The sequence below is a fragment of the Moschus berezovskii genome, chromosome 15 (assembly GCF_049115385.1).
Source record: "Moschus berezovskii isolate FMDL1 chromosome 15, NW_MosBer_1.0, whole genome shotgun sequence".
Lineage (NCBI taxonomy): Eukaryota > Metazoa > Chordata > Mammalia > Artiodactyla > Moschidae > Moschus > Moschus berezovskii.
In genome coordinates, this window is record NC_142474.1 from 18,810,618 (window position 1) to 18,834,240 (window position 23,623).

At 47.1% G+C, this 23,623-nt stretch overlaps 1 protein-coding gene across 1 annotated transcript in view; it reads left to right on the plus strand.

The window, feature by feature from the left end:
- Positions 1–23,184, plus strand: part of LOC129554866 (fer-1-like protein 4) — a 44,045-nt gene extending 20,861 nt beyond the window's left edge. Inside the window, 23 exon segments of the mRNA XM_088844362.1 lie at positions 40–129; positions 131–182; positions 623–739; positions 828–989; positions 3,256–3,451; positions 3,597–3,652; positions 3,742–3,873; positions 4,522–4,564; positions 5,025–5,125; positions 5,202–5,339; positions 5,444–5,465; positions 5,468–5,559; positions 17,565–17,692; positions 17,873–18,043; positions 18,468–18,659; positions 18,761–18,787; positions 19,133–19,232; positions 19,697–19,782; positions 20,878–21,018; positions 21,218–21,459; positions 22,375–22,649; positions 22,753–22,853; positions 22,998–23,184. Coding sequence (XP_088700488.1) covers positions 40–129; positions 131–182; positions 623–739; positions 828–989; positions 3,256–3,451; positions 3,597–3,652; positions 3,742–3,873; positions 4,522–4,564; positions 5,025–5,125; positions 5,202–5,339; positions 5,444–5,465; positions 5,468–5,559; positions 17,565–17,692; positions 17,873–18,043; positions 18,468–18,659; positions 18,761–18,787; positions 19,133–19,232; positions 19,697–19,782; positions 20,878–21,018; positions 21,218–21,459; positions 22,375–22,649; positions 22,753–22,853; positions 22,998–23,184 — 2,851 coding nt within the window.
- The last annotated feature ends 439 nt before the right edge of the window (positions 23,185–23,623 follow it).

Here is a 23,623-nt window from a genome sequence, read left to right on the forward strand (position 1 = left end):
CCACTTCTACTTTTGTCTTTACTGCTCTGCTTCCCACAGGGCCGCCCCAAGGGTGAAGTTGATGGAGGACCCTTACCAACATCCCGATCTGCAGTTCTTCCCCTGAGGAAGGGGCCCCGGGTAGCAGGGGACTCATTGCCACCTTTGAGCTCACTGAACTGGACCACAGTAGTGGGCTTGAGGTCAGAGTGCTGGGGTCTAGTTGGGACACCCCGTGGACCGCTCCTGCAATTCCTCTAGGTCCTCTTGCTCCAGGAATGTGGGCATGTCCCAGGGTTACTCCTCCAACTTCCTTACCCCCAGAGAATGTGGGCTGCAGGTCTGTCCTGGGGCCACCTCACTGGACCTCCTGACTCCAGGGAATATTCGAAGTAGACCTTCCCTCGGTTGCCAGGCCTCCAACCCCAGAGAACCCAGGCTATGGGGTGATCCCCTTGCCTCAGACACCCATTTTCTCCCTGTACATGGCTGTTCCCGAGACAACCCCCTCCTGCCAGTCTAGCCCTGCCAGGTTCCTCCGGATTTCTGTCTCACCAGCAGTCCTCCATGTCTTCACCCTGAGTCCAGACTTCCCCTCCTCCCGCCTGATTCCTGTTTGAGCTCTGATCTCGTCTCCCTGCAGCCCTCAGTGCCCCATGATGTGGCGCCCCAGGGCCTGACCCTCCTGGCTGAGCCCTTCTCTGGACGCCTGTTCTTGCCACCCCACATGCGCCCGGTGCTCAGGGAGTTCCGTGTTGAGGCAGTGACTCACATCCTCCCGCCTTCCCCCGATCTGGGTGTCCTTCAGTCAGGTACAGGCCCCTGAATCTCCCACTTTCCAACTCCAGGTACTGTTCTGGGGTCTCAGAGGCCTTGGCTGCGTGCATCTCTTCGAGGTGGAGCAGCCCCAGGTTGTGCTGGAGGTGGCGGGTCGGCGAGGGGAGTCCGAGGTTCTGGCCAGTTACCATGAGAATCCCAGTTTCACTGAGCTCCTCAAGCATCTGACCGTGGTGAGGACTTGGGCTGGGGTCAAGTGCTGGGCTGAGGAATGGAATAGGGCAGTGAGATGGTGAATTCCTGGCTGGCTGTATTAGATTAACCCAGGGGCCACCAGACTTTCTATAAAGGCTGTGTACTCGGTTGCTCAGTCATGTTTGACTCTTTTGTGACCCCACAGACTGTAGCCTGCCAGGCTCCCCTGTCCATGTAATTTTCCAGGCAAGAACACTGGAGTGGTTTGCCATTTCCTCCTCCAGGGGATCTTCCCATCCCAGGGGTTGAATCTACATTTCCTGTGTCTCCTGCAGTGCTGGTGGATTCTTTACCACTGAGCCATCAGGGAAGCCCCTCTATAAAGGGCAAGTTAGTGAAGATTTTAGGCTTTGTGGGCTATACGGCCTCAGTTGCAATTACTCAACTCTGCTTTTATACAGTCTTAAGACAACGAGGTATGGAGTTGGACTGTGAAGAAAGCTGATCGCCGAAGAATTGATGCATTTGAACTGTGGTGCTGGAGAAGACTCTTGAGAGTCCCTTGGACTGCAAAGAGATCCAACCAGTCCATCCTAAAGGAGATCAATCCTGGGTGTTCATTGGAAGGACTGATGCTAAAGCTGAAACTGCAATACTTTGGCCACCTCATGCGACGAGTTGACTCATTGGAAAAGACTCATGCTGGGAAGGATTGGGGGGGGAGCAGAAGGGGACGATAGAGAATGAGATGGCTGGATGGCATCACTGACTCGATGGACATGAGTTTGAGTGAACTCCAGGAGTTGGTGATGGACAGGGAGGCCTGGTGTGCTGTGATTCATGGGGTCGCAAAGAGTCGGACACGACTGAGCGACTGAACTGAACTGACCTGAAGACAACAAGGACATGAATGAGTATGACTGTTCCAAGAAAACTTTACTTACAAAAACTGGCAACAGGCTAGACTTGGTTTACAAGCAATGATTAGCCGCTCCCTGGATTAATCCATGAACTGGTGATGCTCTATTGGCTCTATTGAGTGGATTAGCCAAAAGTCATAAGTGTGAGTCTGAAGGAAACTCGAGACACCAGGGGTTAGAAAGATAAATACATTCTTTGTTAATTTGTATTTACCATATTGTAGTGTGGGCTTGGAGTCAGATTCTGGCCATGTCACTTAAGTGCTTGTCAAATCACTTGTCTGATTTGAGCTTTAATTTGTCTGCTTGTTTGTTTGAAAAAGGGACATCAGTGTGTTATGAGGAGCCAATGAAATAACGGCTCTTTAATATTTATTAATTTTGGGGTGCACTGGGTCTTCGTTGCTGTGAGCAGGCTTTTCTCTAATTGCAGCGAGCAGCGGCTACTCTCTAGTTGCGGTGACTGGGCTTCTCATTGCAGTGATTTTTCTCATTGTAGAGCACAGTCTCTAGGGCACTTGGGCTTCAGCAGTTGCCACACACGGGCTTAGATGCCCCATAGCACATAGAATCTTCCCGGATCAGGGATGGAACCCGTGTTCCCTGTGTTAGCAGGTGGATTCTTCACCACTGGGTCACCAGGGAAGTCCTTAATGTTATTACTGATATGGTTGGATTTACATTTGCACTTTGCTATTTGTTTTCTATACATTTCATTTATTTTTTGTTCCTCCTTTACTGTCTTCTTTTGGATTAAATAGATATTTGTTAGTATACTACTTTAATTCCTTAGTTGATATTTACTTAGTAGTTGCTCCAGGGATTATAGTATGCATACTGATTTTTCACCGTTTGTTTCAGATTAATACTGATTTAGTTTCAGTAAAATAGAAATACTTTGCTCTATTATAACTCCATTTCTCCCTCTTTTATGCTGTGATTGTCACATATATGTAAAAATAAAACCAACAATACAGTATTATAACTGTGTTCCCCCTCCCCACTCAGGATCCACTGATAGACATAGAATTTCTGGATTAAAGGGTGTATATAATTTTATGGTTCTAAATCTATATTAGCAAACTGAATATTTCTCCTTTATGTAATAATAACAACAACCTCATGTTTCTGATAGCACTGTGTAGGCTCCAAATTACTTTTGTATCTGTTATGTCATGTGATACAATAGCCTTTCCAATCTAGGACTGTGTCTCCTTTTTAGCTGGGGAGTGGGTTGGGAAGGCAGTGACTCACCAGAGATGACTCAGTGAGGCTGTGGACTTTGAATGCACATTTAGCTGCCTTGTTTTCTCACCTGTCTCTGTTGCGGCCTTTTCCTCCTCCCCAAGTCTGCAGAGATCCAGGTCCTCTCTCCCACCCCCAGGACTTGCCGGAACAGCCTTAGCTGCAGCCCCCTCTCAGCGTCCTGGTGATCGAGCGCCAGGCCTTTGGCCTCATAGTGCTTGTGGGGTCCCACGTTGTCCCCCACATGCTGAGATTCATTCTCCGGGGTCAAGAGGATGTCCTTGAGGAGCAAGAAGAGGAGGAGACAGGGGACCTGGTCCCCAAGGAACCTCAAGGTAAGGGGCTGTCCCCCTAGGGGCCACCAGACAGAAGCCTTCATCTAATTCCTGGCTGAGATGGCTCCTGGAGACCCTCCAATGGGACATGGAGTCTGATTTCTACTTGCCTGTCCTTCTCCTGGTGTCGTTTGTCCCCTCTCAGGACAGAGGTCCTTGGACCCCTTCAGGGCCGACGAGACACCCAGATGGCTCCTGAAGGTGATGGAGTAGGGGGGAGTGTCTGGAGAAGGGGCTGGCAGGGCTTGGGGTGGTGCTGGGCTAGGGACTCTGAGTCCTTGCTCCCCTAGGCTCCTCTGAAGAAGCTGCCTTTGGGAGGCCTCCTGAATCAAGGCCCAGGGCTGGAGGAGGACATCCCAGAACCTGAAGAGCTTGACTGGTGGTCCAAGTACTATGCATCACTGCAGGAGCTCCAGGGCCAGGTGGGAACAGGGGAAGGTGCTGGGGGTGGGAGTAGTGGAGCTGGAGGCAGAGGAGGGTGAATGGTAAGAAGAAGGATCTCATCAAACGTGGAGCTCTACAGATTTTCAAAACTGTTACAGCCATCTTTGCTCATCTTTACCACAGTTTGAGAAGTTGGGGATTATGAACTCCATTATCTAGAGCTGTGTTGTCCAACAGAAATATCATGTGAGCCATATATGCAATTTTAACTTTTGTAGCAGCCACATATTTTAAAAAAGTGAAAGGAACCAGTTGAAGTTGATTTTTAATAATATGTTTTATTAACCAAGTATATCTACAATAGCATTTCAAGAAGTAACTATCAAAAACAATTAATAATGAAATAACTTACAGTCTTAATTTATACTAGTCTTTGGCACCCAGTGTGTAGTTTACACTTGGAGCGCAGCTCAGTTTGGACCAGCCACATTTCAAGTGCTCAGCAGTTCCACATGTAACCGATGGTTACATGTCAGGACTACATGATAAACTAAGGCTTTGAAAACACAAGTGGTCTTACCCAGCTGGAACTTGAACTAAAGTTTCCCAGCTCCCTATCCTGGGAAAGGGGTAGATGAAGGAGGTGAAGGGAAGGGAAGGATCTCTGACCTGCCCATTGATTTCAGGCCAACCTTGATGAGGATGAAATGGATAACCCTGGGGATTCAGGTAAGAGATGGGCTTTCTTGCTTTTCCTCTTTCTGTCTCCCTCCCTTTCCCAACACCATGCTTCTTTCTTTCTCTCTTTTTGATTTTTTTGTTTATTTTTGGCTGGGCTGGGTCTTCGTTGCTGCGTGCGAGGCTTTCTCTAGTTGCAGCTCGTGGGGGCGCCTCTTTCTTGTGGTGCACGGGCTTCTCATCCTGGTGGCTTCTCTTGTTGGGGAGCACGGGCTCTAGGCACATGGACTTCAGTAGTTGCAGTGTGTGGACTCAGTAGTTGCGACTTGCAGGCTTCAGAGCGCGCAGGCTCAGTAGCTGTGGTGCACGGGCTTAGTGTTCCACAGCATGTGGGATCTTCCCGGATTAGGGATCAGATCTGTGTCCCCTGCATTGGCAGGTGATTTTTAACCACTAGATCACCAGTGAAGCCCCACGCCAGTTTCTAATGGGGCATTTCTGCTTTTCCCAGATGGGGTTCACCCCATTTCTGTGAATGGGGAAGCCCATGACCGGAGTGAGCCTGAAGTCAGAGGCTCTGTGTCCCAGAAGAAAGCACTCACCACTCTGAAGGTAACTGGGTGTTGGGAGAGGGAATGTTGCTCGGATTCTGAAACATCGGGCTGTCACTGAGGCCCTTGCCTTTCAGATTTACAACACCTCCCTGGAGGACGAATTTAACCACTTTGAAGACTGGCTGAATGTGTTTCCCCTGTACCATGGGCAAGGGGGTCAGGGTGAACATAGAGAGGATGAAGGGTCTGCAAAGCTTGTGGGCAAGTTCAAGGTATGTCTGGGGGAGGAATGGGGGACCAGGGAGCACAGACAGGGATGCAGGAGGAAGTCTCTCTTAGCAGGGTTTTTTCTGCTCCCCACTCCCATCCCCCCCAGGGCTCCTTCCTCATTTACCCAGAGCAGAGGCAGTGTCCTTCTCTGAGCCCCAGATGTCCTGGGGGATCCCACGGAACCGGCCCATCATGCTCCTGGTTAAAGTATATGTTGTAAAGGTGAGTGTCCATTGACCCTGCACGCCTCTAAGTCGAACAAAGGTAATGTACCCAAAACCTACAGACAGAAGGGATCAGAGTCCAGCTTTTTTATTTTTCAGGTGGGAAATCTTAGGCACAAAGTTAAGAGACTTCCCAAGGTTACACGACTTGCTCATGGCAGAACCTGAATTTACTGCTTAGATCTTCTGACTCCTTATTTATAGTTCTAGTCTCATATTAAAAGAATGGGGAGAGTAATTCCAGGAAGAGCACAACCCATAAAGCTTAGTGATGGCCTCCCACCAAAGCCTTTGTAGAGGTCTTCCCATTGCTGCAGGAATTTTTAATTAAAAAAAAAAAATCAATCATTGAGTGAACTAACTGTTTTTGGCTGCCCTGGGTCTTCATTGCTATGCGAAGGCTTTCTCTAGTTGCGGTGAGCAGGGGCTGCTCCCCGCTGCGGTGCACAGGCTTCTCACTACGGTGGCTTTTCTTGTTGCGGAGCACGGGCTTTGGTAGTCACAGCACGTGGGCTTAGGTGCCCCGTGGCATGTGGGATCTTCTCGACCAGAGATTGAACTTGTGTCCCCTGCATTGGCAAGTGGATTCTTAACCACTGGACCATCAGGGTTTTTTCATACGGCACTCAGCAGGGCCCTGAAGTTTCCTTAAAGGCATCTCAGAGAATGAAGGGAGTGAGGGGGTTGCTACACATTTACTCCCAGCACAGAGCAGATGCTGTACTTTTATCTAGTTTAAATATAGCAATTCTAAGGTGTAATTTAAAGAAACATTCTGTGGCACTCTTCTGCCGTAATCTAAGCATCCTAGTGCATACACTAGATAATGTGAATTACTTGGCTCTTTTTCCTTTAATGTTTCATGGGCAGGGACAATACAATATGTTCTGTATTTAATTATGATGGCTTCTTTTCTGTGAACATTTTTCTTTTTGTTTTTTGGTGTCTCTAGCTCTGAATACAAGCTGTAAAGAGGAACAACTTTGCATCACCTATGAATTGTTTAACTTTGGGCACAAAGCTTTGCTTTTTTAAAAAAGCATTTTAATTAATTAATTTATTTATTTTTAGCTGAGCTGGGTCTTTGTTGCAGCATGCAGGCTTCTCTAGTCATGGTGTGAGGGTGACATGTGGGATCTGGTTCCCTGACCAGGGATCAAATCTGGACCTCCTACATTGGGAGTGCAGAGTCATAGTTACTGGACCACCAGGGAAGTCCCACTATGCTTTGTTTTGGGACTCAGTCACCCTGCTTATTTAACTTATATGCAGAGTACATCATGAGGAACGCTGGGCTGGAAGAAGCACAAGCTGGAATCAAGATTGCCGGGAGAAATATCAATAACCTCAGATATGCAGATGACACCACCCTTATGGTAGAAAGTGAAGAGGAACTAAAAAGCCTCTTGAGGAAAGTGAAAGAGGAGAGTGAAAAGGTTGGCTTGGAGCTTAACATTCAGAAAACAAAGATCATGGCATCTGGTCCCATCACTTCATGGCAAACAGATGGGGAAACAGTGGAAACAGTGTCAGACTTTGTTTCTTTGAGCTCCAAAATCACTGCGGATGCTGATTGCAGCCATTAAATTAAAAGATGCTTACTCCTTGGAAGGAAAGTTATGACCAACCTAGACAGTATATTAAAAAGCAGAGACATTACTTTGCCAACAAAGGTCCATCTAGTCAAGGCTATGGTTTTTCCAGTGGTCACGTATGGATGTGACAGTTGGACTGTGAAGAAAGCAGATCGCCGAAGAATTGAGCTTTTGAACTGTGGTGCTGGAGAAGACTCTTGAGAGTCCCTTGGACTGCAAGGAGATCCAACCAGTCCATTCTAAAGGAGATCGATCCTGGGTGTTCATTGGAAGGACTGATGCTAAAGCTGAAACTCCAATACTTTGGCCACCTCATGCGACGAGTTGACTCACTGGAAAAGACTCTGATGCTGGGAAGGATTGGGGGCGGGAGGAGAAGGGGGCGACAGAGAATGAGATGGCTGGATAGCATCACCGACTCGATGGACATGAGTCTGAGTGAACTCTCGGGAGTTGGTGATGGACAGGGAGGCCTGGTGTGCTGTGATTCATGAGGTTGCAAAGAATTGGTCACGACTGAGCGACTGAACTGAACTGAACTGATCCATATCTGTCTACAGGCAGATAAGATATGCTGACTTCAGAGCAGTTGGAAAATCAAATGAGATGATGCATCAGTAACAGACTAGACATACTAGTTTGGTAATTATCCTTATTTTATAGGTGTTTTTGTACCTGTGGAAAAGTCCAGACTCCCTTGGCCCACTCCCCTCTTCCTTCTGCTCCCATTTCCCGATTCTCAGTCCCAACAGTACATTCATCCTAGACAATAGGAAAGAAGGCCCTTTCCCTTCTATTTATTTATTGTTTTACAAATTTTGGCTGCACTGGGTATTCATTGCGGTGCTTGGGCTTAGTTGCCCCACGGCATGTGGGATCTTAGTTCCCTGACCAGGGATTGAACCCTACATTGTAAGGTAGATTATTAACCACTGCACCACCAGGGAAGTGCCTCCCTCCCTTCTATTTATATCATAAAACACCTGTTTCCTGAAGTCTCTGGAGACCTTTCAGTCATCTGGACCTTCTGCTTCTAACAGCATTGCAGCATAGATGGTCTGAAATAATTTCCTGATATAATACATCTAGAAATACTAGATAAGCCGTCTTTTATACAAATGCTAAACTCATAAGAAGGGGAATTCTCAATGGCCACATGAGGAAACAGCAGGAATCCCTGAACAAGCCCTGAAGTCAGATTCTCTTGAAAGGATTTCTCCATATCTGGACCCCAAGCCTTAAGTTCTAATACCGAACATCCTATACAAGGTGGGAGACACAACTAAGAAACTTGCATAAAGCAGGACTCAGGAAGGGCTCTACTGTCAGTGAAAGGTAGTCAAGAGGAAGCCCACCCACTGGAAAAGGAGCCTGTAAGGTAAATGGTCTGTCTTAGCCTTTGTTCCACCTGGGTGAAACAGAAAAAAATACCTTTCCTGAGGATTTATTATTAGAGTTTTGCCCTTACATTGATTTAGGACTTGAATTTTTTTTTAAATGTATTTCTTTACTTGGCTGCGTCAGGTCTTCTTTCGGCATTCAGGGTCTATGTTGTGTCACAGGGCATCTTCGTGTTGTGGTGCAGACAGACTCTAGTTGTGGTGTACGGGCTCAGTAGCTGCAGCTCGCCGGCTGAGTTGCTCTGCAGCATGTGCAATCTTAGTTCCCCAATCAGGGATCCAATCCACATTCCCTCCATTGCAAGGTGAATGCTTAACCACAGGACCACCAGGGAAATCCCTAAGACTTGAGATTTTATTATCTGCATAATCCAGAAAACTCAAAGCTGAGAAATCGACTTAAAGTGGTCCCAAATCAGGCTTCACAGACTCCAAAGATTTAGATAACCAAATTTGGGTTCACAATCCCAAATGACAATCTATATAAGAAAACAATCATTGGGAAAAATTGTGAGAAAGAAATAACACAAAGGAGAATTAGATCTCTAAAGGCTTTGGATGTTAGAGTTTTCAAATATTAAAATACAAAACAGCTCTCTAAAATTATCTCACAGGCAGAGAACAAAAGGCTATAGAAATTGACTGGGCAGGACTTACCTGGTGGACTAGTGGCTAAGACTCTGCCCTTCCAATGCAGAGGGCCCGGGTTTGATCTCTGATCAGGGATCTAGATCCCACAGGCTGCAATTGAGACCCAGTGCAGCCAAATAAATAAATAATAAATAATATTTTTTAAAATTTGCTGGGCAGTTTTGAAAATAAGGGCTTCCCTGGTGGCTCAGCTGGTAAAGAATCCACCTGCAATGCGGGAGACCTGGATTCGATCCCTGGGTTGGGAAGATCCCCTGGAGAAGGGAATGGTTTCCCACTCCAGTATTCTGGCCTGGAGAATTTCATGGACCACAGTCCATGGAGTCGCAAAGAGTCAAACATGACTGAGAGACTTTCACTTTTCACTTTCCCTTTGAAAATAATAAAATTTCTAAAGCTGGAGTGCCATTAAAAATCAAATGTCATTTTTTGTTTTATTTTTAAAATTTATCGGGAGGTGGGAGGGGGCTTCAAGAAGGGGAACACATGTACACCCGGGGCGGATTCATGTCAATGTATGGCAAAACCAACCAATATATTATTGTAAAGTAATTAGCCTCCAATAAAAAAAAATTTAAAAATATAAAATTAAATAAAATTTATTATTTATTTTGGCTGTGCTGGGTCTTCTTTGAAACATGCAGTACTTTGCGGCATGTGAGCTTAGTTGCAGTATGTGGGATCTTAGTTCTCCAACCAGGGATTGATCCTGGGCCCCCTGCATTTAGAGCACAGAATCTTATCCACTAGACCACCAGGGAAGTCCCCAAATCAAATCTTATTAAATGCACATACATAGCAGAATGGGTGAATAAACTATGGTAAGTCCACACAGCAGTGTACTATGCAGCTGTAAAAAAGAATGAAGATCTCTGAACTGAGATGGAGTGATTTCCAAGACACAGTATAAAGTGAAAAAAGCAGAATACAAAGAATACCTACAGAGTGCTGCTCTCCATGTAAGAAAGAAAAAGATCCAAGGAATTTACATAGTTGTTCCTCTGTGCACCAGAAATACCAGAAGAATAAACTAGAAACTAAAGGGGCTGATTTACCTAAATGTGTGGATGGTTAAGAAGTGGAAAGAAAGGGAGAATGCAATTCAAGCAGTGTAGTGTGTACTGTAAGCCAGGCACAGGACTAAGGGTTGCTACCCTGGAATTAAAGGATGCTACCCTGGAATTAAAAAGGTAATTCTAAAATTGCTATGGAAGAACAAAGTACCAAGAGTAGTTAAGACAATTTTGAAGAACAGTTTAGGAAGACAAGAATTCTTATAAGCTATGGTAATTAAGGCAGTGTGGTTTTGGCATGGGAACAGATGATTAGGCCAATGGGACAGGGTAGAAGTTAAAAAAAAAAAAGAAAACAGACACAGATGGGAATTCCCTGGTGGTCCAGTGGTTAGGACTCCATACTTCCACTGCTGGGAGTCCAGGTTTGATCCCTGGTTGGGGAACTAAGATCCTGCAAGCTACTCATCTTGACCAAAAGAAAAAAAAAAAAAACAGACATAGAAATTTACACCAGAGTTGGCACTGCAGATCATTTGGGGGGAAAATGAGACTCTTCTGTAAGTGGTCCCATGAAGATGGATTATTTGTGTGGAAAAAATAAAATGAAATTCCTAATTTATAGCATCTACAAAAAAATCCAGCCAAATCTGATATTTGATTGTGAAAAGTGAAACTAAAAGGAAATATTAAGATATCTTTATGATCTTGGGTGGGGGGAGGTTTTCCTAAATTAGGGGAAAAAATAATACATGTGACTCCATTCAGACTGAACTTCTAGGCATCCATAGACGTGTTCAATTAAATGACAGCCTAAACACAGGCTGGGTCAGATATTTACCCTATGCATAATCAATAAAGAGCCAGTGTCTGCAATATGCTCAAGGAACTCCTGCAAATCTGTAAGGAGACCAAAAAGAAAAATTGAGAAAAAAATATAAAAAGGGAATTAACTGAAGAAGAAATTCCAATGGTCAATAAACATATTAACAAGCCTTACAACTTAGGACTCCCCTGGCGGTCCAGTGGTTAAAACTCTGTGTTTCCAATGAGGGGGTGGGAGGTGGGGGGTGGGAGCTGGTGAGGGTTCAGGGAACTAAGATCCCACAGGCTGCACAGTGTGACCTAAGAAACAAAACAAAACAACAAAACCTGCACCTTAATTGTAACCTGACAGGCAAATAATTGAAACCGTGAGAAATTTCCCTCCCTTTGATTGGCACGATTAGATAGGGTCTGGGCAGCTGTAGAACTCTACCGCTGTGCTGGTAGAAGGAGGCATTAGTTCTCTCTGCTTTTGCAACCAGTTACCGCGTACTTACCATCTGTCTATCATCTTACTGTTCGGAAGAGCAGAAATCCAAAACAGGTTGCACTGGGTTGAAATCAAGGTGTTGGCCCAACTGCCTTCCTTCTACAGGCTCTTGCAAACAATCATTTGCTTGTCTTCTTGACCTTCTACAGGTGGCCTGTATATCTTGGCTCATGACCTCTTCCTCCATCTTCAGAACCAGCATTGTAGCACCTTCAAATCTCTCTCCCTGACTCTCTCATCTCCCTCTTTCACTTATAAAAACTTTTGTAATTATATTGGACTCACCTGGATGATCTAGGCTACTTCCTTCATCTTGTGATCTTTAATCGCATCTGCAAAGTCTCTTTTACTACGTAAAGTAAGATATTCATAGGTTCAGGGATACTTGGACATCTTGTGGGGTGATTTATTCTGCCTGCCACAGAACGTAAATTGTTATAACAACTTTGGAGAACAGTTTGTAGTAAGATGTACAATATGTTGTCAAATGGAAGATTCTCATAGCCAATACCCAGTAATTATGCTTCTAGATAAAATCTTAGAAAAATTTTCATATAATGTGTCTAAGAAAACATATATGTTCATTCTAGTATTATTTGTAATAATAAAAAATTTAGAAATAACCTAAAGTGTTCCTGGAGAAGGCAATGGCACCCCACTCCAGTACTCTTGCCTGGAAAATCCCATGGATGAAGGAGCCTGGTGGGCTGCCGTCTATGGGGTCACACAGAGTCGGACACGACTGAAGCGACTTAGCAGCAGCCGCAGCAGCAAAGTGTTCCTAAATAGGAGAGAGAGAATGTGTGTATCGGTCATATAACAAATACTACAGTTAGACTGAATGAACTACATGTAACATGTGTCAATAAGTATACATCTCCCAACAGAAATTTGGATGAGGTAAGCAAGTTTGATGATTCCCAGTTTGTGAAAGGTGGCACCCGTGGGGCGTTTCCCCTTCTTTTTCCTGAAAATCACCCCCAAACAAGAACAATTAACAAAAAATCTGAGTTCCAATTATGCTGAAATCAGAGCCTTAAAACTGCAAACCACCAGAGCAGCTGAAGAGCCTCCGAGAGCTGTGCAGATGGAGTCAAGGGCATGAAGGAAGGGAGAGGGGACATCACTCATCAGAGCTCAAGGTCAGCAGAGTCTGTGTCTCAAGGGGGAAGAGCACACCCTAAGGATTAAAGCTAGCACCACTCACCAAAAGCTGAAAATGCTGGATCAAATTTTAAAGGCATCTTAAAATTAAAAAAAAAATTCATTGAATTTTGATGTACAGTATTGTGTTAATTTCTGATGTAAAGCAAAGTGATTCAGTTATACATGTATATATATTCCTTTTCATGTGTCCACTATGGTTTATCCCAGGATATTGAATGTAGTTCCCTGTGCTCTACAGTAGGACCTTGTTTATCCATCCTACATATAATAGTTTGCATCTGCTAATCCCTAACTCCCAATCCATCCCTTCCCACCTCCTCCCCCTTGGCAACCACAAGTCTGTTCTCTATGTCTGAGTCTGTTTCTGTTTCATAAATAAGTTCGTTTGTGTCATCTTTTAGATTCCACATATAAGTGATATCATGTGGTATTTGTCTTTCTCTATCTGACTTACTTCACTTAATATGGCAATCTCTAGCTCTATCCATGTTGCTGCAAATAGCATTATTTCATTATTTTTTAATGCTGAATTGTATTCCACTGTGTGTATATATATCTATCATGTCTTTATCCATTCATCTGTCAATGGAAATTTAGGTTGTTTTCATGTCTTGATTATTGTGAATAATGCTGCTATGAACACATGAGTGAAAGTATCTTTTTTGTTGTTGTTATATTTTCTCTATTTCTTTTTGGCCATGCCAAGAGGCATGCATGATCTTATTTCCTTGACCAAGGATCAAACCTTTGCTCCCTGTAGTGGAAGCAAACAGTCCTAACCACTGGACTGCAGGGAATTCCCTGTATCTTTTTGAAGTGCAGTTTTTTTCTGGGTATATGCCCAGGAGTGGGATTGCTGGATCATATCACAACAGTATTTTCAGTTTTTTGAGAAACTTCCATGCTTCAAAAACATCTTTTAAATATAATGCTGAGCTTCCAAGAAAGTATGAGATTTTAGAGTAGAAAAAAACCCAAAGTAAAAGCAAGAACTGCTTTAAAATGCACCCACGGTTTTTTATTATCCATGTATGGTGAAGCTGACAGATCAGATGGCTGCCATTGAAAAGACTGTCTGTTGTTTGTTTCAGTTTTCTAGACGTGGGGCAGGCTGTGCCTTGCAGGGTTACCCAGGAAAACATGAGGGCCGGTCCGAAGGCAGAAGGAACAAGGGAAGTGTGAGGGTCAGAGCCTTTGTTGTGCGTGTTTTTTCGTTTTTGTTTTTGATGGAAAGGTGGGCCAAGGCAGCATAAGCAGGTTTATGGCTGGCTAGTTTGAATAATTCCGACGGGCTTTAGGGTACAGGAGTTGTCTCACTGTCTCTAGTTGTCTGAACCTAGCCATGGGGATGATAAAAGCAGAGGAATATTACTTTCTGGAGTATAAAGGCCAGATAGAGGAGGTGGTTGGATGTTGTATGGGGTCTGGATTAGTTGGTTTGTATATGAAAAGTACTCTGGTGAATGTGTTGCTTGCTAACTCTGGGAATTAGTAGCCCTGGCAGGGGGCAGTCTCTCCAGCGTCAGTACAGCCCCAGATACCAGAGCATCAAGAATACAGAAAATCGGACTGGTGGTCCAGTGGTTAAGAATCTGTGTGCCAGTGCAGGGGAAGCAGGATTTGATCCCTGATCTAGGAAGATTCCACATGCCTTGGGGCAACTGAGCGCTCCACCACAACTACTGAAGCCTGAGCTCTAGAGCCGGGGAGCCACAAGAGAAGCCACCACAATGAGAAGCCCACACACCACAATAAAGAGTAGCCCCTACACAGCCAAAAACAAGAGAAAAGAATACAGAAAATATGGAAGTAGACCTAGTACAGGAACTAAGAGAAAAGGAGTAAAACTGGCTTTCACCCCACACTCACTGCTGACCAGAGAGACCTCCTCTTCCTCATGACAGGCAGTGAGGACAGAAGATGAAATCCCGGGGCCACCTGGAGCCCCCACACCTACACCTTCAGCATAAGGATGAACAAAGATAGGAACTTGCAAGGCAGAAGGAGACACCAAGGAAGCTTGCCTGCCTTAACCCTGGCATTGGTTAGAGGGGAAAAGTCTCCCTAGGCATCCACGGCCACCAGCTGCATTCTCACCTCCGGTGTGGTCCCCACAACCTCAATTAGAAGGTTTCATTCACGCATTCATTCACTTGCTTATTGTTTTTGGTTGCTATGGGCCTTTGTTGTTGCGAGAGGTCTTGTTCTAGTTGCGGTGCGCAGGCTCCTCACTGTGCTGGCTTCTCTTGTGGAGCGTGGGATCTAGGCGCGAGGGCTTCAGTAGTTGCAGCACTCGGGCTCAGTGGTTGGCGTGTGGGCTCCAGGGCTTGGAGGATTTAATTTAAAGTGGCTGCAGGTTGGTAGTTTGCCTAGGGAACTGGCAGGGGTGAAAACAAACCCTGTTTGGCAGAGAACACCCACAACAAGCCCTCAGCATGAGTCATACCAAATATGAGTCATGATTAAAAAGACCATCGGGAGTAAGAATTAGCAAAAATAACAACAGATTCAGACCCCAAGGCTTTTGATATTGGAATGACTAGATAGAGAATATGAAATGTTTAAAGAAATAGAATGAAATTAAAATGAGCAAGGAACAAGAGATCATTACAAATAAACAGCAAGTTTGAAGGACCAGTTAGAATGTTTAGAAATTAAAAATGCAATATTGAAAATTAAAAACAATGATGGAACAAAAGATTTGAAGTCATTTCACAAAAGCAAATATATATAATATATATATATATATATATATAGAAGGCTAATAAGCACATTCAAAAGTGAAAAAAAAAAAGCTCAACATGTTTCATCAACTGGGAAACACAAATTAAACCCTAATGAGCTTCAATTTTACATGCATGAGAATGACAAAAATAAAAAAGATTGAAAATAAAAAGTCCTGGAAAATATGGGGAGCAGCTGGAACTCTGCTGTGTATAAATTCTATTTCAGTAATTTATGCATAAGTTATATATTTACTAAATGACATAGTTTTCAAAAATAGAAAAAGCAAGTGTACTACATACAGTTTAAACCATGAAAAATCATGCTATATATTGCTTAAAGATGCATGTATATGTAACATAAGTATATTTTCTTTGTGTGTGTGTGTGTGAGACACCCCAATTAAAAAACCCCAAATGAAGAGTTCTCCCTACTTTAGAGATGGAATTAAATCCGGTCAGGGACTCAAGAGACATTTGTCTGTAGTGTTTTATTTATGAAGCTGGGCACACACATGCTCATTGTATTATTTTTTTATTTAGCTAAAATATTCTTAATTTAACAAAAAAGGACTACCCTGGTGATCTAGTGGTTAAGAACCCACCTTGCAATGCAGGGGACACGAGTTTGATCCCTGGTCCTGGAAGAGCCCACATGCCGTGGAGCAGCTAAGCCTGGGTGCCACAACTCCTGAGCCTGTGTGCTGCAGCTCCTGAAGCCTACATGCCCTAGAACCCATGCTCCACAACAAGAAAAGCTGCTGCAGTGAGAAACCCAAGCCCCACAAGGAAGAGAAATCGGTGTGCCCAGCAACCAAGACGCAGCACAGCCAAAAATAAAAAAATAAATTAAAAACAAAACAAAAAAGGGGTAAAAAGCAAAATAAAGTAAAAGTAAAATGAATGTAAAGTATGCTCATTGTGAAAGAGTGAAACTCAAATGATATGGAAAGTTATGAATTGAATAGTAAGCCCCTCATATAATGGAAACAGTGAGAAACTTTATTGTTGGGGCTCCAAAATCACTGCAGATGGTGACTGCAGCCATGAAATTAAAAGACGCTTGCTCCTTGGAAGAAAAGCTATGATCATCCTAGACAGCATATTAACAAGCAGAGACATTAATTTGCCAACTAAAGTTCGTCTAGTCAAAGCTATGGTTTTTCCAGTAGTCATGTATGAATGTGAGAGTTGGACTATAAAGAAAGCTGAGCACTGAAGAATTGATGCTTTTGAGCTGTGGTGTTGGAGAAGACTCTTGAGAGTCCCTTGGACTGCAAGGAGATCAAACCAGTCAATCCTAAAGGAAATCAGTCCTGAATATTCATTGGAAGGACTGATACTGAAGCTGAAACTTCAATATTTTGGCCACCTGATGGGGAGGACTGACTCACTGGAAAAGACCCTGATGCTGGGAAAGACTGAAGGCAGGAGGAGAAGGGGACAACAGAGAATGAGATGGTTGGATGGCATCACTGACTTGATGCACATGAGTTTGAGCAAACTCCGGGAGATGGTGATGGACAGGGAGGCTTGGCGTGCTGCAGTCCATGGGGCCACAAAGAGTTACACAGCTGAGCGACTGAACTGACTATACATGTTTCCACATATTTTGTTTCATTATATATATATATATATATATTAAGTTGTCTGTATTTATGGCTGCACTGGGTCTTCGTTCTTCAGACTTTCTCTAGTTGTGGCAAGCAGGGGCTCCTCTCTAGTTGCAGTGTGTTGGCTTCTCATTGCAGCGGCTTCTCATGTTGAGGCTTGTGGGCTCCAGAGTGCAACCTCAGTTGTGGTGCACAGACTCAGTTGCTCCTCGACACACGGAGTCTTCGTGGACCAGGGATTGAATCCACGTCCCCTGCATTGGCAGCTGGATTCTTAACCACTGGACCACCAGGGAAGCCTTCGTTATATTCCTGATATACTTATTTGTATGACAGTAATTACTGTATTTCAATAATTAAGTTAAAAGAAAGTAAGTTACCTCATCCAACCTCTCAGCTAACATCTTGCAGTGGAAGAATTTTCCGTGGTAACTTCCTGTTTTTACTAAATCAGAGAGTAGGCCCAGCAAGGGCAACCTTAGGTTTTAGACGTTTCTCTCATTTCCACCCCATACTGTCTCCCTAGGCTACCAACCTGGCTCCTGCAGACCCCAGTGGCAAAGCAGACCCCTGTGTGGTGGTGAGCGCTGGCCGGGAGCAGCTGGACATCAACGAACGATACATCCCCAAGCAGCTGAATCACATCTTTGGAGAGTGAGGCTGGGCCCTGGGCTTGGGGATGGGGAGTAACTTTGCCATCTGGCCCTGTGACTCTCACTCAGGCAGCTAGTGGTGATGGTGGGGGAATGGACAGGGGTGCTGAGTCCACCCCTTCCCCCGCAGGACCACCCCCAGGGTGTGGGGGTGTTCTCAGCTGTGCTCTCTCCTGGCCAGGGTCCTGAAACTCAGCATTTCTCTCCCTGCTGAGCCTGAGCTGACTGTCGCTGTGTTTGATCATGACCTTGTGGGTTCTGATGACCTCATCGGAGAGATCCACATTGATCTGGAAAACCAATTCTATAGCCACCACAGGGCGAACTGTGGGCTGGCATCCCAGTATGACGTGTGAGTCCCATAGGGCCCTCGGGAGCCTTTCTAAGTCTGACTAAAGACTTTCAAGTTCACATCCTACTTGAAGGTCCAGATCCTTTAATTTCATAGCAGGGTACTCCCCTGTGACCAAAGCATTATAGCTTATTGGTCAAGAAATTGGCTTGGAAGTTGGGATCTGTAACTAACAAGTCACTTGACTTCCTTGAGTTTCAGTTTCCTTATCTGAAAAATGGGGGTAATAATATCAGTGTCTCTTTCATAGAAGCATCTGGCACGCATACTTGATTTTCACCAATACTGTAAGTGAGGACTAACCTGTTCTCCAGTAGAGTTTTGAACCTGGATCCTAAGTCCTCAAGGGCCCCATCCCTGCCCCTGTGCCCAACTATGTTTCTGTGCTGGATCCAACCGAGGGACCTTCCATTTCTGCCCGCAGGGACAGGTACAACGCCTGGTGTGATGCATTCCAGCCTTCACAGATCCTGGCGGGGCTATGCCAATGCTGTGGCCTCCCCCCACCTGAATCAAGTCGAGGCTGTCAAGGTGGGCAGCAAACTCTGACACCGCCAGAGACCCTGCCCCCAGGTACCAGCCTCTCTCAGTTGGACAATCCAGAGGGGGCAAGATGGTAGAGCAAGGTATGGGGGAGGCCACTGATGATCAGCCTAATGTGTCCCCAAAGGTCCTGCCTCCCTCTGCAAGCAGAGGAGGTGAGTTTGGCTGAGTAAGGACAATAGTGGAGAGAAAATGGTCTTTGTTGCTGAGCCTGAGATCTCCAGGGACCCTAGTGAACCCCTCAGAGCCATAGCCAATTGAGGACACAGGGGTCCCATGCAATATACAATATGGTGCAGAATTTAGCTTGTGCTTCATACATGGCCAGTGGTCTGTTCTCTAAACAAGGTTTGCACAAAGATCACAGCCCCTCAATCCCACTGTCCCCTGACTGCTGGCTTTTCACTGGCAAAAGTTGTTACAGCAGCATCCGCCACTTTCTATGCATTGTGGACATACCCTTCCAGGGAATGGGTTTGTCCAGTACAGCAGTTGCCTCAGCCCAGAGCATCTATTGAGGGCGGGGGTTTGGGAGGGAGGGAGCAGAGTTGGGAACTCTGTGGAACCCAAGCTCACGATCCAGCTGGTACCTGAGCACGTAGAAACATGGCCCCTCTACCATCCCCACAGCCCGGGGCTGCTGCAGGTGAAGGAGGGCTCAGGGCGCATCCCCAGAGCCCCAGGACTCCCACTTGGTCCTGGACCTGGGCACGCCCACTTCTGACTCTGGCTCTTGATTGTGGTCAAGAGCCACTCCCCACTCCAGTCTTGGATTTCCATCTTGGACCCCCTCCCCTCACCCCAGACTCTGGTTCTGAAGAAGTCCCAGCCCTGGGCTACCAAGGCTCAGACCTGGCACTCCCAACCTGACCTCTACCCCAGATTTCTAGGATCTGGACCTGGAAACACTGGATCTCACTTTTGATCTCAGCCTTCCACTTCCAGAGCCTCATCTCTGAACCCCCAGTCTAACCTTCCTCATCCCCCAGGATCTGCCCTCCTGACTCCAGCTCTCCTTTCCACCTGGGACAAGGCACAACCTCTGGCCCCAGGGCTGTTAGGGGAGGTGGGACCCCCGGAAGACCCTTCAGTCTGGTCCTGTGTCCCCAGGGGTCTCTTCACATGTGGATTGACATCTTCCCCAGAGATGTGCCTGCCCCACCCCCAGTTGACATCAAGCCTTGGCAGCCAATCAGGTAAGAGGACTCCTGGCCCCTCCTCCCATGGGGCGGGCACATCTTGGCCTGCCTGGACACGGGCCCCTAGTGACGCAGGCAGAGCTGACCCAGGCTTCAGGTAGGTGAGCCATTATTATTTTTTTTCATAAGCCACTGTGAATTGGGTGTCACTTGCAAACTGAAAAGAGTTCAAGTACCAGTTAACTAGCTTCTGACCGAAGCTGGTCTGAGTGGGGAGTGTGTGCACTTCAGATGTTGTCAGCAATCTGTCACTTCCTACCTCTGGGCTCTGCTTTCCTTGGTGTCACTCTCATGAAGCTTTCGCAGTCTAGGGTCAAAGTGACTTTTAACAGCGCAAGCTTACATCTTACCAACCAGACTACTTGAGCAGAAAAATAAACACCTCTTTCCCAGTTAGAGCAGAAGTCTTGGACTATCATTGGACCAGCTTGGGTCAAATGCTGATTCCTGAACCAATCACTGTGATCAGGGGGCTGTCATACATTGATTGGTCAGTCCTGGGTGATATCCCCTAGGTGACAGACCCTCCAGTATGACACAGTTGAAGGTAGTGGGGGTAGGGTCACCAACAGAAAATCAAGGTGCTGTCAACAAATGAGGGAAATTAACACTGGACAAAACAACAGATATCTGGAAACCATCTGGCAGTCCAGAACAGGGCTACCTGGGGTAGGATCAAGAATGTCGCAGCCCCTCCTTCTGTCCCTTAGGGGCTTCACGCTCTCATCCCCACTTAGTATTTCTCTGCAGACTGGCTCTCTCCGTTTGCACAGCACTTTAGCTTGTGGTGGCTCCAGATCTATGTCTGATGCTTTGGGACTCACATTTTCCGGGTCGTGATTCCAAATTTATGGGAGGGGAAATCTCACTGACCCAGCGTGGGTCAGCAGACCATTCCTGGTGCCATCTGCAGTGGCTGGGGTGGTCAGTGATACCTGGGGCTGCCCCTTCAAGGGACCACAGACATCTGATCACCTGGCTAGGCACACTCTAGTTGCTGAGTGTCAGTGGCCCTGGCCCAGGTCCTTCCTGCAGCTCCTCCCAAGACCCCTCTCAAGTGTCTGAAAACTGTCCTCCCAATACATCCCTCAGCTATGAGCTCCGAGTCATCATCTGGAACACGGAGGATATAGTTCTGGATGATGTGAACCCACTCACTGGAGAGATGTCGAGTGACATCTATGAGAAAAGGGAGGCCTGCAGGCCGAGCTGGGGACATGGCTGTGTACCAAGGTGAGACTGTGAACAGGGGGTTGGGTCCTAGGCTGAGCCAGAGCCCTGCCCGTCCTCTGGGCCCTTGATGGCGCCCGGAGCTGGGTGGAGGGACTGGCCTGAGGGTGACCGAAGGGGCATACTGGGTGAGGAGCCGATTCCGGACTCGGCCCAGCGTGGATGCCCACCCGCTTGGCCTGTACCTTTCCCCTGGTCCCAGCTGGGTGAAAGGGCTGGAGCACGACAAACAGGAGACAGACGTTCACTTCAACTCTCTGACCGGGGAGGGGAACTTCAACTGGCGCTTCGTGTTCCGCTTTGACTACCTGCCCGGGAAGTGTGAGGTGAGCGTCTGGCGCTGCCCTGGACCCTTTGCCCTGGAAGAAATTGAATTCCAGCAGCCGGCCGTGCTGGTCCTGCAGGTCTGGGACTATGACTGCATCTCTGCCAACGACTTCCTCAGTACTGCTGAACTGTCCTCCCACCGCCACCCTAGCCCCGATTTCTGCTCTCATTGCTCTGCCCTTGGCCCCTGGTTTCCCTACTCTAACCAACACTGAATCCTGGATATCAGATCCAAGTCACTAACTTTTGCCTTCTGGCCTAATAATTTATTGAGTTTATTCAGCTCTGAGCATCATAACCTCCATTCAAACCCAGTCTCTAATTCAATCCTCTAATTTGACCTGAGCTCAGGTTACTCTCGGAGAAGGCAATGGCAACCCACTCCAGTACTCTTGTCTGGAAAATCCCACGGACAGAGGAGCCTGGTAGGCTGTAGTCCATGGGGTTGCTTCGGCCACGACTGAGCGACTTCACTTTCACTTGTATGCATTGGAGAAGGAAATGGCAACCCTCTCCAGTGTTCTTGCCTGGAGAATCCCAGGGACGGGGGAGCCTGATGGGCTGCCGTCTACGGGGTCGCACAGAGTCGGACACGACTGAAGCGACTGAGCAGCAGCAGCAGCAGGTTACTCTGGTGCCACAGCTGTTAGTCCCTGCTGTGCCTTGTCCCATAGGACAACCCGCTGACATTTGAGCTGCAGTGTGTGGTCCATAGCTGTGGCCTGACCATCCTAGCTTGTCTTTGGGAGGTGTCCTAGTTGCTGCTCCTGGGACTTTTGTTGCAGCATGCAGAATCTAGTTTCTTGACCAGGGATTGAACATGGGGCCTCTGCATTGGGAGTGCAGAGTCTTAACCACTGGACTGCCATTCTAACTCTAGATGCCTTGAGTTCCATCTCCCAGAATTCGGTCAGCTATCAGTCACTTTCTAGCTCTGGGCTCTGCTTTCCTTGGAGTCACTCCCAGGGATGGGAGGTTGGCTCAGACAGACCTCCTGCTCCTGCCTAACCCAGAGCGCCTCTGGACTTGCAGGATCCCTGGAGCTGCAGCTATTGGACATGGTGCGAGGGGCCCAGGGCCCCGAGCTCTGCTCTGTGTGGCTGGCCCGGGATGGGTCCGCACCCAGGTGTAACTTGTTTCGCTGCCACCACTTGCGGGGCTGGTGGCCAGTAGTGAAGCTGAGGGAGCTGGAGGATGAGGAGCGGGAGCAGCGGGAGGCTCAGACCGGCAAGAAGAGGAGGAAGAGGAAAGGCCAGCGGGAAGACTTAAGAGTTCTCAGACTTTGGAGGCACCTCATGGTGGGTGCGGTGGTCGGTGGCAGGAACGAGGGTGGGAGGGGTGGGGAGGTCGGGGGTTGAGGGCTGGGCCTGATCCCACTCAAGAACTTGGTTTCTGTCCCTTCTTTTCCAGGGAAAGGTAGAGGCAGAGTTTGAGCTGCTGACTGTGGAGTAGGCTGAGAAACGGCCAGTGGGGAAGGGGCGCAAGGAGCCTGAGCCCTTGCAGAAGCCCGAGTGAGTGGGGGTGCAGGAGGCGGGGCCACATCTGGGGTGTGGGGAGGTGGTGGGGCCACATCTGGGGTGTAGGGAGGTGGCCTCAGTGGTGGTGGAGACAGGCGAGGGTTTCCTCCTCATCCAACACCACCTGCTCCCCCGCAGCCGCCCCAAAACCACCTTTAACTGGTTTGTGAACCTGCTGCAGACCTTCGTCTTCTTCATCTAGCGCCGGTATTGGTGCATCTTGCTGCTGCTGCTGGCGCTGATCACCGTCTTCCTCCTCCTGGTCTTTTACACCATGCCCAGACAGATCATCCAGGTCATCTTCTGCCCCCTCCACCGCCCCTAACTCACCCTGGATGCTCATCCCGTAATGCCAGCTCCTGCCTCCTTCCCACCAACAGGAACCATCCTGGAGTTGCCCTGTTTCCTCTGCCCAAACCTTCCAGGGAATCCACTCTTGTCACCTGCACACCCATGGCAGACAATAAATAACGCTCGGGGCAGAGAATAGAGGTATTCCTGGGTGACCTTGGGTGTTGGGGTTCACTGGACTAATACACAGGATGGGGGGGTGCTGCCCACATGGCCCTACTGCCAGGAGGAATAGGACCCAGCGGGGGTTCCCTGATGAGGAGGCCTGGCCACTGAGGCGTCAGGCCCCGTGAGCAGCCCTGCCAGTGGCTGCTGCTGTTCCATGACAGCTAAACCCTCTGTGTGCTCCATGCTTGAAACCGTGAGAGTAGGCAGCTCACTTAGGACACTTGGTTGCAAGTGACAGAAATCCC